Source organism: Heterocephalus glaber, unplaced genomic scaffold, assembly GCF_053883595.1.
Source record: "Heterocephalus glaber isolate CG9 unplaced genomic scaffold, H.glaber_assembly_v1.0 deba00000676, whole genome shotgun sequence".
Lineage (NCBI taxonomy): Eukaryota > Metazoa > Chordata > Mammalia > Rodentia > Bathyergidae > Heterocephalus > Heterocephalus glaber.
The window spans coordinates 25,764,819-25,781,000 of record NW_028258156.1 but is presented as its reverse complement, the minus strand read 5'-3'; the positions used below and the strand labels follow the sequence as shown (position 1 = coordinate 25,781,000).

At 41.7% G+C, this 16,182-nt stretch overlaps 1 protein-coding gene across 1 annotated transcript in view; it reads right to left on the bottom strand.

Moving 5' to 3' along the window:
- Positions 1-16,182, bottom strand: part of Fbxl13 (F-box and leucine rich repeat protein 13) — a 254,266-nt gene that overhangs the window by 45,865 nt on the left and 192,219 nt on the right. Inside the window, 1 exon segment of the mRNA XM_087206541.1 lies at positions 6,004-6,138. Within this exon segment, the coding sequence (XP_087062667.1) occupies positions 6,004-6,138 (135 nt within the window).

Here is a 16,182-nt window from a genome sequence, read left to right as displayed (position 1 = left end):
CTGAGACTTACCACAGAATCAACTAGATTACTCTCCTCACAGGAATTTTTTTCCAACTGGATTTAATTTATTTTATGGTTAAACATTCTACAAAACGTATGTCATGAGGGTTGGCCCTTGCCTTTTAACATAAAGTTAAGAGAATTATGCAGAAGAGCCCTTCGGTTGAAAATGTATACTTTGTTAAGTTTGGAAAAGTAGATGCTGTCATTGTCTAAGCATGCTGTTTCCAGAACACATTGGAACCAAGGGTCAACACTGCAGCTGATTCTCATAAAAATACCTCCAGACATTCCCACCACTCTGTATGGTCTCTGAGGACCTGATGTTTACTGGAAAGAACACGGCCCTCGGCATTGGAGAGGACAGGAAGGACCCTGAGGTGATGGAAATGTCCAGGGCAGTGGTGCTCCGAGGGCAGTTTCGCTTAACAGAGAGAGTGCAGAAAAGGAGCCAGAAGTTTCCTATAGATGGGAAGCTCAAGCTGTTTAATAAGGGAGGTGGGGCTTGGGGATTTATAGATGGAAGGCTGGGAACTGGGGATACAGATGACTCAGTGACCTAATTCTCAGATGCAAGGTGCTGGTCCCAGCCCCACTGCCCGAGATTATGTTATTCCCAACACAGCTCCCTTTCAGTCTCTGGGAAAAAAAAAAAAGTTTAGGTCTATATTTTAAGTGAAGTTATTTCATATTTGACAGATAATATAAACATATTACAAAAAATAAAGGAAAAACAAATCATCACCTTAACATAGCTACTTTTAATATTCTGGAGTATTTCTTCATGTAACCTAAGTTCCAGAGCTTTTTTAAAGATATTCCAAATGCTAACCATCACAATTGTTGTCTTCCTCCCACCTGCCCTTCTCCCTTGCCTTCCTGGAATGTGAAGAAGCTTGTCCAGCTTGGTGGAGGATGCAACTTTGTCACTTTGTCCAGTAAGAGGAAGCCACCCAGCTTGGGCCCCCAGGCCATCTGTTCTAAGTGGACCCCATGGGTGGCTATGACCCTGGGCACAGCCACTAGCAGAAGAACCCCACCGAGACCAGTCCAGATTGCTGCCCACAGAACTGAGCAAATAAAATGGGACTTTGAAGCCACTGAGATTTAGAGGGAGTGGTTATGCAACAGTAGGTCTGGTAAAGTATGACCCATTGATCATTTCTTTTCCTTATACTCATTTTGAAACCTATAATTGATTTTCCTGATGGCTATTTTTGAAATCTCTAAACTAAGAATTTCCAGATATGTTAGCCAGCTGCACCAGGAAAATCAAGATTTAAAAGGGTAGGGCCAGGGATTTAGCTCAGTGGTTTCGAAGCCTGCTATGCAAGCACAAGGACCCGAGTTGGATCCCCGGTACCAAAAAAAAAAAAAACAGATTCAAAAGGGCAGGGTTTATTCTGGGGAATCCCGGAATCAGCAAATATCTTACTCTCTTCCTTCACACTGCAAGTCTGAGGAACTGGATTTAAGGCACTTCACTAAATGTTGGACCATTGGCCCAGGGCCCTGCCTGTCTTCTTCTACTCTGAATTATTATCTCACCTGTAAAAAGGGTAAAAACAAACTGAAAGTGTTGGCCCTCACCAAGCAGCGCCATCAAAGCCTTGGGGACGTTGCTGACGAGAGGCTCTTCCAAGCTGGGGTGAGAGGGGCTGTGTGGCGGCCTGCCCTGATGCTGCCCCGGGCCAGGGTCTGAGGGGAGAGCAGTAGGGCTTTCAGAGCTGGCTGTCACCTTCTCAGATCTGTCCCACCTGCAGGACGGTCCCCACGTGGCCTTGGACTGACCCAGTTCTCTTTGTTTTCTGGCAAGTAGTTCTCAAGAATAAGTAGAATGTGCTGGGAGTGCAGTGGGGCACAGCCTGGGGCACAGGATCACCTGAGGCTGGAGCGCAGCATGTCATTTTGCTTCTGGCTATAAAACCCAGACAGTGGGCTGCTCCCTGGAGAACCTTAGCTGCAGTGCAGGTGGACCCCACTGCTGAGACTTCATCCAACCCATCTGCTCTCCTGAGCTCGGGTGGCTCTCAGTGAATCCTGGGCTTCTGCTGTCCCTTGCTGCCTCTGTAAGAATCTGTTTCGGACTCAGACTAGCTGGTAACCAGTATGCAGTGACCTGCTTGCTGTCACCTGCACCTTCCTGACAGAAACACAATTCCAAAGCCCAGGCCTGTTTCAGCTTTTTCTCCCTCAAAGGTGCATTGCAGAAATAGTTTACAATTGTTCAGGAATTCACTTGAATTTCTCTCTTTCCCCAAACCCTGGTTCTTTCTTTCTAATTATTAACTCCTACCTCACATAAATGTCATGAGGATCAAAGGTGACTGTGTTAGTAGAGGGCCTCTGAACAAGGTCCATAGAGCCAGGGTTCTCCCCAGTTTGAGCTCCCTTTGCTTTGCTTGGCATTTTAGTGTTGGGTCAGATGAGCTTCTGGTCCCACTGAAGGACAGTGGAGGTGAGGTGGCTGTTTGAAAGAGCTGTGGTAAGATAGCTGCCTGATATTCAAAGTGGGCTTTTGGGAACCCTGTTCTAGAAGGAGCCAGACACTGATGTATTTTATGGCTCATCAGCAGCAACATAAGTGGACTCAATTGGGCTGAGTCACTGGAGATCCAGTGAGCTGAGGGGTATTCAGATTGGCCCAAAGAGCGGTCACCGCGTTTTCTGAATCACTTGACCCACCATGTAACTAGAACGGTTCAGATGATAGTGCTGTAGCTTTACACGGGGATTCTGGGGGTCAACAAGCTCACTTCTAGAACCATGTGGTACTGACCAGAACAACATTGGGCGTCCCTAGCTCAACAACTATACTATTAAAGAACTTTCCTGTGAACTTTCTGGCTCACCACATCTTTCCCCCTACTGCCTCCTCCTCTTTTAGGGGGCACAAGTAGCTGTGGAGGATGTAGGAGACTCTAGCATCAAACTCTTGATGCACTCACTGCGCAAAGCACATGGAGCTCGGTGTGCAGCCTGGCTGGGCTGCAGGGAGCCTTGCCTTGGACTGATGCTGCATAAACAACAGCCGGGCCATGTGTGCAACAGAAGAGAACAAGCTTGTTAATAACCTTGCAGTTCCTGAGGGTTTTATTTATTTATTTACGCAGTTCAGGCTGGCCTTGAACTCATTATACAGCCTAGGCTGGCCTTGAACTTGCAGCGATCCTCCTGCCTCGGCCTCTCGAGTGCTGGGATTACAGGCATGCACTACCCCGCCTGGCCTCTGAGATTTTTTTAAATTTAAAAATTAAAAATTTTTCATCTTTCTGAATATTGTGCAAAAATTTAAGTTTTTTCCTGTTAATTTGTTGTGGTCTTTCCTCTTGATGTGGTAATCCTTGACTATCTATTCTGATTCATAGTGGAGGGCTAGAAACTGGCTGGAAGCTTTTCCACTGCCAACTCCAGTGAGGGATGGTCTAGGACAGGATTTGTGGGGAAACCCCAGTGTCAGCGTTTTCATCCTAGCGCCTCTGGAGAAGAGGCTGGTTTCTAAACTCCTTCCTGCAGGGAAAGACCTGGCAGCCAACTTCTGGATGCTGAGCTGGAAGAAATACTTGAGCGCCTGCACTTAGCGTCCAATCCCTAAATTCCCTTTTGCTTTTGTGCCACACTCATAATTAATCATGGCGGCTCCAGCCCAGAAACCCTCTGTTACCATCTCTCTCTCTTGGATAGTGGGTCTTTTCAGGAGCAATTCTGCTCCAAAAGGACACTGGGCATCTCTGGGGACATATTTGGTGGTCAGGACTGGGCCTGAAGGGTTGGGTGGTACTGACCAGGTGAGCAGAGGGAGGGTACTGGTGAGCATCCCACGGGACCTAGGCACAGCAAAGATAAAGTCTTGCCTGGAATTTCAACAGTGACAGCACTGGGAAGCCTGGATTTAGAAAATGAATCTCTAGGCTTCTATTTGGGGTGGGAAGAGACAGCAACCGGAGGTGTAAAAGAGAGGAGGCACTGTGGGGTTCCTGTGTGCCTAAATGACTTTTAACTCGGCTTTCCTTTCTTTAGCCCCTGCCTAACCCAGTTCCAGAGGTTACAAGGTGCTGCCAAGTGTAAAGACAGTTGTGAGTCGGATATTTTTTCAGCTTTCTCAACTGTTAGTTTAGGATTTAAAGCTAAATTTTCCCAGCTACTTTCAAGCTTCCAGAAAAAGTTTGTGGTTCTTGTTTCCTGTCTTGTTTTTCTGGTGTTCAAGGGTCCTCACCCTTCACCTGCAGTTTTGGCAGGATTCGGGAGGAACAAAATTGTACTTATATAGTCAACTGGCCATTAGTCCGGAAACCAAGCTCTCGATTTCTTCCCCCCCCCCCCCCCAGTACTAGGGATTGAACTCAGGGCCTTGCACTTGCCAGGCAGGTGTGGTGCCACTGAGCTAAATCCCCGGCCCTAAGATCTCTATTTCTTGATGTGGAAATAGATCCATATTACGTTAAGAGAAGGTAAGGTTCGATTTATATTGGAAAGTGTGATTCTAGTCTTTTTTTTTAAAGGCAAAAGACAAACCTGTAAATATTTCTAACCTTTTGTACATAGAAAAAAATTCTAGAAGAATAGTTATGTTTGGGTGGTAGTGTTACTGTGGGTTTTTATTTTTTCCTTTAAGCTTTTAAATAGTCAAATTTTTTACAATGAATATTTTCTTTATACATAGAAGACAAGATAAATCAGGATTGCTTTTGCTATTCTGGGTCACTTATGGTTCCACATGAATTTTAGGATTTTTTTTTTCTCTAATTCTGTGAGGAATTTATTGTATTTTTATTGCAATTGCATTAAATCTGTATATCAGTTTTGGAAGTATGGCCATTTTGACAAGACTGGTTCTGCCTACCCAGGAACATAGGATATGTTTCCATTTTCTGGTGTCCTCTTCAATCTCCTTTTTCTCAGTGATGTAATTTTCATGATAGCAGTCTTCGATTACTTGATTAGGTTAATTCCTAAGTAATTTTTCTTCATATTATTGTGAATGGTATTGTTTTCCTAATTTCTTTCTCAGTTAGTTCATTTACACAATAGAATACTAGTCTGCCATCAGAAGGGTAAACTTCAGTCATTTATAGGAAAATGGATGCACCAAGAGACCATAATGTTAAGTGAAATAAATCAGACACACAAGCTTAAATATCACATGGTTTCTCTTATATGAGAAACCCAAAATTTAAATAAAGAGCAAAATAGATAATAGGAAGTAAGGAGAGAGATTTTTGGCAAAAGAAAGGGCGAATGAAGAGATGGATGGAGGGATGAGACAGCAAGAGGAAGGGAATGAAAAAAAGAATTAAAATGTGCTATGTGCATGTAGCAACTCGCCACGAAGAACATAATCATTATGTACTTCAAACATCCACTAATAAAAGGTAAATTTTTTTAAGTTCACTAAGAGCAACAAAAAGAAGAAAAGCAAAAGAAAAATTATCAAACACTTTAAAATAAAACAAAAGACGACTGTATGACCTCTAAATGTCATTCTGGAAAATCCTTTAAGTTACCCACCAAGAAAACCTACAGGAAATTCTGTGACATGCTATTTACTATTGATTAAGGCCCAGGCTCAACAAAGTTACATGTTAGCACCTTATACATTTGTGCAGGAGAGAGGCAGACCATTTGTATCTGATTGAACTGTAATCGGTTGCATTCACCCATTTTAGATCTAACCTGGCAGTCATACTCTAACATCCAACATTCTTTCTTCAGTTCCTATAATACCAAGATCATTCCAATGGTCTATGCCTTGGCTTTATTATTTTGTTGGTTCTTTCATTAACGAATAAGAAAAGCTTTGACAAATGCTTATATTTGTCTGAGAATGATGCTTTTAACCTTGTGAAAAATCTACTTTGGCACAAATGAAATCCTAAAGCTATTTCCAGTTTGGAGATAGGAAAGAAATCTAATGAGGACCTTGGACATGGCAAAGAAAACTAGTTCTGTGGTGCATTTGGCCCTGCCTGCCTCCTCTGACGCGGACGAGCCGGCCACATACCTGTGGACAGCCTGCGATGCTGAGAGATGTGAGGCTAACACAGTAGATGGCCAGCGCTTTAACAATCTCATTGGACAGCTGGGGGCAGTAAGAGACATCCAGGTGTTCCAAGATCATTGAGCTTTTGCAGAATACCTGCAAGAAATTCCAAGGCCAAAGGTTTTCCTTACTTTTCTTTCTCGAATGTTGTGTACATCTAGACTAATTATCGTACCCACCCCAGTTTACTTAGTATGCATTTCAGTCCCTGAAATATAGAGGTTGCTGTCTTGTTGCCAAAAAATAATACAAGAAAACATTACACTCAAAATCTCTTGACAGCAAAAGATCTTCATATACCAGTTTAACAGTTTAGAAATATTCAAATTTCAGCTAATACTATCTCATTTTTTAGAAGTTACTTTGAATGAAACATGACTCACAGGGTCAGTAATTATTAGAGTTCTATTCAGCCAAACAAGTAGAGAAGGAAAAATCTGGAGGTGAAACTAGATGACAAACACTTTGGGGCCTACAGTGGGACATAATAGAAAAGCACGTTGTTTTAAAATTTGATTTCTACCACTTACTGGCTCTGAAACCTCAGCAAGTCACTTATCTTTTCTGAGCGTTGGAGGGCCAGGGATTTAGCTCAGTGGTTCCATTGCCTGCCTTACAAACTCAAGGTTCCGAGTTCGATCCCCAGTACAAAAAAACAAAAACCAAAAAACGAAACATTGTGAAGCCTTTCTGAGCCTTGGTTTGCTCTAATTGGGGAAAATAATATCTACTTTCTAGAATTATTGTGAAAGGCCAATATGTCCGAAATTTTTAGGGCTATAAAAGGGGCTGGAAGTCATTAGGAATTCTTCCCTTTATCTTGGTATTTTTAAATTTTCATTCTCCCCTCCCGCAAAATGAGTGATAAAAAGAAACCATGAGAAAAATGACAACTCAGCAGTTATGTAAGAGCAAAATGATGTGCGAAAGAAAGCCTAACAGTAATTGTAAAAGTGTATCAGCCAGACATGGTGGTACACACTTACAATCCTCACACTCTAGGAGGCTGAGGCAGGAACATAGAAAGATCAAGCCCAGCCTGGGCAACTTAGTGACTCTGAGAGACCCTGTCTCAAAAAGAGGTGAGGGCTGGGGATGTAGCTCAGTGTGGAGGTCCTGGGTTCAAATTCATATCAAGACTGGTAGAAATCGGAAACATGACCAATTCATGGTAACACTTAGAAGAAAAGGCCGCCCCTGCAGCAATTTCACTATGCACCTGCTCTGTCTCACCAGAGGCTTTGCCCCACTGTGAAGCAGCTCAGGCACCTAGGGTACTGAATTAGAGGCCTCAGTAAATGACTATTTACCATGAATTTGGTTATGAGGACTAGAGTTTAGTGACTCTTCTTGTTTCTGTGTCTGGACGTCCCCTGGAGCACATGTCATTCCCCTGTTGGCACTGAGGGAAAGACCTGAGCTACTGGATGGGTCTGAGACCCTCAGGCCGGCCCGAAGGTAACACCACCAGCCATCAGCCATCAGCCACCAGCAGGCTTCTCTCCTGCTGTTTCCTCTTGTGTTAGCCCTACTTAAGCTTGCAAAGAACTGGTTAGCCAGCTTTCTTGCTAGCAAGTTCATAGGTGAGAGAATTTCCAGGAGAGGCAGTTAGCATAGCACGAGCTATGGAACTGTACACACAAAACTGGTTTGCCTGTGGGCAAAGGTGACATGAAAGGCTTTTTGTTGTTGTTTTCAGTTAGGAGGAAGAAGAAGCCAGAGAGATAAATTGTACAACACAGTTACCATAGTTAATAACAATGTATTGAATACTTGAAAATTCCTAAGAGAATTATTAAAATTCTCACTCTCAAAAATAAGTATGTGGTTGATGGATAGTTCGTTCACCTGGCACAGATATTCTGTAACATTCACATATCAAAATGCCATGTTGTGCTTCATGAATACATAACGATTTTTAGTTGTCAGTGAAAAGAATAAAATCTTAACAATTATTGGCATTTGTGTATAACCCCAATAACAGTAAAGATGTACTTTCAGAAGAATGAAAAGATTTTGGTTATTTAACTTTAAATCATCACCTTTTTTCTGACCAGAACAGCAGCAGTGATTACCCCTTCCTCCGATCTCATGCAGAACTTGTTTTTTTGAAATGACTCAGCACTTACTGTATTTTGACTCATTCCAGCAGTGTGACTGACTGTGCATGGAAATCTATCTTGTCTAGCAATTAAATGATGTCAAAAATTGGAAGGGGCTGCTGGTCAGGAGGTGGTGAGGTCTGTGTTAGCAGAGATAAGCAGGCATAGGTGGTCCAGAGGGGAATCTAATTTTAAAGGACTGGACTTGAACCTGAGCTCAGAGGTTCAATAAGCTTTTCAGTAAGAATGCAGTAAGTCTCTCGTGGTATTGCCTGGGACTCTGCGTTTATACCCCTTCACAAGCACTGTACTCAGAAATGATAAATTCTCCATAAACACTGGGTGGGTGGTTGTTATTGTGGAACTGTCTACCAAAAACTTTAAAAGTCTGGTTTAATGATATAAGAAATCTTATGTTGCATGGAGCAGGGTAGCACTGTTTTCTCCCTGAGAATGAATAGTTTGAGGAATCAGAAAAAATTCGTAACACGAAAACTGTAAGGATAATTTATTGAATGATGACCATCTTTAAAGGGAAATTCAAGACTTTACTATGTGAAAAGCCTCTTCAGCAGTATGTGAAGACAGTGTCCTTGGCTGCTTGAATCAGTTCCATTTAATACTTCATTAGAGCTCTAATATTCTTTGAATGTGAATTTTTCAGAGGGTTTAAGTTAACTTATAAAAATTATTATATGGTCTATGACACACTCACGATAGCATTCTCATTTATGGAAAATCTGAGGCTCAAAGATTGGTCCGAGGTTTATGCTAAATCATTGGCAAATCCAGCCAGAACTTTCCCTGTCATAATTTATATTTTCCTTTAGAGACACATAAGTCACATTAAGTACTTGTCTGCAGGTGTGTTTCAATGTAATCACTCACAAAGATCTATTTCCCCCTACAGATGAAACCATCGCATGCACTCGCCCCAGAGCTGTAGAATCATTCATGTAGCAAGGCCTCTGGTTCTCTTTTCTTGGAAAATGCTACACACAATAAGCTTCTTCCAAGTCCAGATCTTTTACAGTGGGATGGGGAGAAAATGCAAACTTTATCAAGTTTGGCTCCCTCTTGTGTCTCAGTCAGTCTTGCTATGGCTTAACAATCTGAAAGAGAGCTTTCCAATTTTCTAGTGAGTTCATTTCTTCTCTGTATCTTCCAAGCTGAGTCACAGTGTGGGGCTTCGTGACCACATTCCTAAGCTGGGTATGTAGAGGAGATGGGCTTTCATTCCAATTTGTGGATTGTCACAGTCATGTTCTTCCACCAAAACCCCAGCTTAAACCACCTCGACAGCTGGCAGCTTGGAGCCTTGAAAAGCTCACTTCATGGTTCACACTCACAACTGTCTCTTGACTACTTGCTCATTAGGTCCCGATTAGTTCTGCAAAGTTGGGTTTCTCCATAGCCTGTTGATAATTCTTGAAAAATATTGTGCTCTCAAGAACCAGTTTCTATCATAAAAACTATTTTCTGGCTGCCACAAGGCCTAAAAGTACAATATTCATAATTTTTAGTAATAAACTAAATACAGAACTCTCGAACTTCATATATCCCATGAGATGTAGAGGTCTCAAGAGTCCCCTGCTTGTCAGTGTGAAAGGGAAAGGGGACAAAGCCAAAACCCGAAGAAGTATTCCCAATGATACTTTCATAACAGCATGTATTACAAAATTACATGGTGACTCGGAGGAGTTTTCCCTTCAAACCGGCTCAGATGTTGTTCCCCTGTCACTTCCCTAATTCCTCCATGTGGCCGAAATGCCTCTTTCAGATTCCTATTGCTTCTGAGTTTTGGTTTTTCTCACTTTCTGTGTGAATTGTAACTATGTCACTGCCTTATCTTCTGCATTAGCATTAGCTTTTAGGGGACAGAATCCCTAAATTCCTTGCCCTTGTGGCCTCAGCACCTGGCCCGCAGACTCATTCCAGGTGGAAGAGTGTCCACAGGGATGGAGAAAGCCACTTGGCAGAGCAGTGGGGAGAATGAACCCTGGGATAGCAGAGGCCCTGAAGCCCAGTCCAGCTGTTCCCCTGCTCTGCTGGGAACTCCAAAGGCAGTGTACCGAGGGTTAAGAGGAAGGTCAGCCCCACGTGGTGGTACATGCCTGTCATCCCAGCTACTTCAGAGGCTGAAGCGGGAGGATCGCAAGTTCAAGGCCTGCTGGAGCAACTTAGTGAGACACTGTCTCAAAATTAAAATAATTTTTTGAAAGGGCTGGGGATGTAGCTTAATGGTAGAGTGCCTGCCTCATGTGTGAAGCTCTGGTTCAATCCCCAGTATAGTATTGGGAAAAAAAAAAAAAAGAGCAAGGCCTGGGGCCTGTTGCCCTCAGGCTGTCAAATCCTGCCACAAGAAATTCTATGTCTCTGGATAAACTGCCCAAATTCTCCATGCTTTCCTGTTTTCCTCTGCATCGAGGGAATGACATAGTGCCTTAATATGGCATCTACTTCACAGAGTGGCTGGGGGATTGAGCTAACATGAACTAAGCAACTGAGCAGTCCCCGGCACACAGTAGTGGTCAGTAACAAGCAGGCAGCACTATTGTTGGTAATCAGCTTCTCTAGGGCTCTGTCAAGGTTTTAAAGTCTTGAATACCACAATAAAAATATTTTGAGCATATACTTTCGCTAAATGTGTGTTAATGTACTTTATAAATTTTATAGGTATGCAACAGTTTAAATATACATTCTATATTATAAACACAAACAAATAAAATGTATGCAATCCAATAAATCTAAATCAAAGCCCCAGAAGTTCTAATATTTTCTTGTCACACCAAAATAGATCATCTTGTTCATTTACTAGGGTAAAGGCTGTTTCTGGAGACACCTACTCCACAGGATACCTTCAGCTGTCAGGAAATCTTGATGTCTAACTGGCTGCCCAGATCCTGGGCATTTGGTAAACACAAAGGAATTATTTTTGAAATATAAAATGTGATGGAGGGATTAAAAAACAGAAAGAATAAGCAGTGAAAGAGAATGTCGGAAAAACTAAAAGGAAAGAAAACCAAGAAAAGACCAAAATAAAAATCTGAATTACACTTGGCAATTAGAATTTGTTTTAAAAGATCCAGAACAGTTTCAAGGTTTTAGATTTTTATCTCAAAATAAAAATGAGCCAGGGTTGAACAAGGACAATCAGATTTTTTTGTGTGACTTGTGGTATAACCAAGACTTTTCCCATTTCTCTAAGACAAGTTAAAAGAACTTTTTAAAAAAAAATTCTTTTATTGGTACATTTTAGGTATACAATACATTTACATTTCTCATTGAGAACTTGTACCTTTACATGATGCATCTTGGTTCTTATTTTTTCCCCATTCCCTGTGCTCCCTTCACCCCCTCCACCCTTCCCTATTTACAAAGACTTTGTTTCCATTTTTTCCATTTCTCATCATTTTTCCTTTTCCTTCTTTCCTTTCCCCCGCCCCTCCCACATCCCCTACGCCTTTGGACCTTTTCTTCCATGGAAGGGGGAAAAGTAAGAACCAAGAGAGATTATGTAAAGGTGCAAATTTCCAATGATGAATGTCATTATATTGTATAACTAAAATGTACCAATGATTAGAATGAATAATTGATAATGTGAAATAAGTTAAAAGAATTTTAAGTATGCTCCATGGCCCAATTACCTGGCAGTCCCCCCAGGGGCCTCCAGGGGACAAGAAGGGCAGGAAAATTACTTAAATTGCAAGGATCCACCTCAAAGAGTTGATAGGTTTCTAGTTACACAGTGCTTTTCTTGCACAACTCAAAACTTTCAGGACAAAGTCACACTATCCTATGACCTCCCACATTTAAAGATCTCTAAGAAACAGGGAGTTCATGAACCATCAGTACTGCCTTGACACACACACCCCCAATTTTGGGGCACAATAGACTAAGAGAGAACCTATTCTAGGGAAACTACTAGCCTGGGAAAGAAAAGCACAAGGCCTGGAATCTGAAGTTGTTGTAGCTACACGATCTTGAACAATTCATTTAACCTCCAGTTTCTTCATCTATAAGGGAAGAGCAAAACAACTCTACCCATCTCACAATTTTATTGGGAGATGGAAAGAACACAAGTACTTGAAGAGCACTCTCCAGCAACAACACCCTATGCAAATTCTGGCTTTTGTCTGTCAACAGTGGACAGGGCAGATCCTGGAACAATGTGCCTGACACTTTAGGACCTGGGAACACCACCTTTAATGTGATGAGGGCTTTCAAATGAGGAAATATAGTGATCAAATCTGAACTGGAATCAGTAGAGATAGTTATAAAAAATCATAACAGAGAACCACAGTGCTTTGAACCATGCCACATGTCAGACTGGGAAGAGCAAATGCCAGGTATCCACTGAGAAGAGGGTCAAAAACAGACCAGGCAATTAGATTTAAGATGCAAAAGGAGTGCAAACTCATACTATTAGTAGGAAAGTGGAGTTCTGATGTTTGATTTCCCTGCCTTTTTATTTGTGCCTTCAGACAGTCTGACAGGTTTGGTTTAACTTTTGCCACCTTTCATCTTACGCAGGATAAAAATGTCACAGGGGTAATTTAAAGGGTTGGAGAGGCCTCCCAGAGATGATTTTCCTTTTAACAGGTCCTCATGTAGTTTTTCTCTGTGGATGCTCAATGTGAAAATTACAGATGTGTGCATTCATTTAGCAAGTTCAGCAGAACTTGGGTTGTCTGTGAGTGCTTCTTCCCAGTAGGAGTGAGCTGGATGCCAGGTCGGGTGTGGGGTGTTCCCAGCTTCAGCTGTTTCATGGCCAAGAAAACATGGTACCCATGACTCCAGAATCCTTGGAACCTTCCAGACTATGAGAAACTGACAAGCTGTTAAATCCCATATCCTTTGAAGTCTGGCAAATTTCAAACTCTGTTGCTCTGCCTCTACAATTGGAAAACACTAGCGTCAGGAAAAATGGAGAACATTAAGCTATTTGTCTGTGCTCTCAGCCTTTGAAAAAAGAATAATGCCTAATGTCTTGGCAGGAGTTTATTTATAACTGCCGGTTGGTTCCAGGTACCTTGTTATGTTAGTCTATTGTTAAGCTTAGGAGTCCGTTCTTGGCATGGACAGGTATGCAGCGTGGGCTTCTGTAACCAGGCTCTTAATGATCACAAGTCTGTGGGAGTTGCTTTTTCCATAAGATACCAAATGACTGCCCTTTTAATTCTTCCAAAAAAATCCTTAATTCCTCCTCCTATGACCCTGTAAAGACAATTCCAAGCCTGAGACCCTCTATGACCTTCATCATAACCTAATCAATTAATTCCCCAAATAACCTGGAGTTTGGATGACAATAGACTTTTCTGAGCAGCACAGCAAAGAGACTTTGTCTAGATGTGCCACCTCCCCATGCAGGGGCTTTCAGAGCTTCTACTGAACCAAAGGCCAATGATTAAGGTCATCTTGGAAAGGGATCCTCTATTTGTTTCTGCCCTTGCAACTCATGTGCATAACTTCATCCCTGGAGAAGAGGTGGAGTTATTGAAATCTCATGTTTTGATAATTCTTCAATGACTTAATCTTGGAAACCAAATACAAATCAATTTTGGTGTTAAAAAGTGAAGCCAGCACATCTAATTTTGTCTTTGGCCTTATAAGCTAGGATGTGTCAACAGCTACTGAAATGACTTTTGGTTGAGCACTAAGGGGTGGAGTCCATCAACTCATAAAAATGATTGATGAGAATCTTGCATAAACAACATTGTATAACTAGTTAGAAAGTTTAGTGGTTCAGACTAAGTATTGAGTATGGCCCCTATTAGGGGCCATGAACTCAACCCTATATAGGCAAGATTGACTATTTTTCTTTATGCACTCACACACTTGTAGCACACTTCACTTCTGTGTGTGTGTGTGTGTGTGCTTTACTACATAGACTGCGTCTTTAAAACTTGTAAATCCCAAAAACAGATTAAACAATGCTCTTTTAAAAATAAATGTTATCAGGTATACTTATGGTATACAGCATGATGTTAGGGGATGCATATAGATACTAAAAAGGTTGCTATAGCGAAGCATATATTAACATATTTATCATCTCACAGTTACAGTCTGTTTTTGCTTTTTTTTGTGTGCCAAGAACAACTAAAATCTCAATCACCATGAATCTCTTATATAGTACAACTTTATTACCTAAAGTTTTCAGGTTGCACATTAGATCTCTAGACTCCTTTATCCTGCATACCTGCTGCTTTGTATCCTTTGACTTACATTTCCCAATTTTTTCTGAACCCAAACACCTCACCCCAAGTAACCACTTTCTTATTCTTTTATCTGTAATTTTTGAGTTTTCAAAAATATTCCATATATAAATGAGATCATGTAATATTTTTTCTGTCTTACTTATTTTCCTTAGCATAAGACCAGGCTTCTACATGAACAACACTCTTCTAAATAACTCATTGGTCAAAGAAACCTCAAGAAAGAAAAAAAAAACCTCAAGAGAAATCCAAAATATTTTTAACTACATGAAAATAAAAATACAAGTTAATTTACATGCATGTATTAGAATCATAAGCATACATTTTCATATATGGTTACACATAATCTAATACATGCTGAAGTCTGTATGCATTTAATTTACATATAATGTACATAGATACACATTTATATACATACATACAAACATCCATATATACATGTCTCGCTGCATACATACATGTTGGTTTTTTGGTGGTTATAATGAAACCTGATTTTCTCCTCCTAATGCCCCTTCTTAACCAACTACCTAAACCTAGTAACAATGAAATAAAAAGAAAGTTTTGTCTAATTCCAAGATTTTCAAAATTATCTGCATTAAAAAAATATACACCTCCACTGCAGACAGGCAGGTCTGTGCACACCCTACTGAGGTCCTGAGTCTCACAGAAGACACCGAATCACCCTCTGCAGACAGGCAGCCACCTGATTCCACACTACAAAGACGCAGAGGACACCAGACCACCAGACCAAGGTACTGAGTCCCACTGTTCCCGGCCCAGACATAGGGGCTTCTGAGCCGTCGTCCCACTGCACCTGGTCCAGAGGAGATTCCCGGTCACCATACCTCCCGCTGCTCCCAGCCCAGAGGAAAGGGCTTTTGGGCCACCTTCTGTCCCACTGCTCCTGGCCCAGAGGAAGGGGCTTCTGAGCCACCATCTCACTGCTCCTGGTCCAGAGGAAGGGGTTTCCCGGCCACCATCCCTCTGGCTGCTCCCAGCCCACAGGAAAAGGCTTTTGGGTCACCCTCCCTACCGCTGCTCCCGGCCCCTGTCCTACCTCACTCAGCTCAGAGGAGGTAATCCGTGCAGGCGCTAACAGCCCCCGACCCCAGGCGAAATGAGAAAACACATAAGTAAGTCTCAAAACCAGACTGCCAGATCACCTACAGCAACCCCAAAGGGAAATGAGATGGAACATTCTGATACTCAACCACCTGGACCCACTGAACTGGGAACAAAAGGGGATCTGGAAAAAATGAAATCAGAAATAATTTCTCAGATAACAGGAGAAATTGTGCCCCTAGTGCAAGACATGATTAATAAATCTAGAGAGGAGCTCAGGAACATGATGGAATCCCAACATAAGAAACAAATGGAATCCATAAAACAGATGCAAATAGATTTCCAGGAGATGAAAAACTCCACTGAAAGTCTACACAGCAGAATGAGCCAATGTGAGGACAGAATTTCAGATATAGAAGATAAGATTGCAATTAGTGACCAGGAAAAGAAAAATTGCTTCAAAATTATAAGGGAACATGAGAAATCAATCCAGCAGCTGCTAGATGATGCAAAAAAGAATAACATAAGACTGATTGGAGTCAATGAAGAAACAGGAGAGAGTGGAGATGACATAAAAAACCTCTTCACAGAAATAATGGCAGAAAACTTCCCAAACAGGGGAAAAGAGCTTGACATACAGATAAGTGAGGCATATAGGACTCCAAATAGCTTTGAGCAAAAAAAATCTACACATAGGCATATAATTGTTAAGATTCCAGAAACACAACAGAAGAACAAAGTTCTCCAAGCAGTCAGAGAAA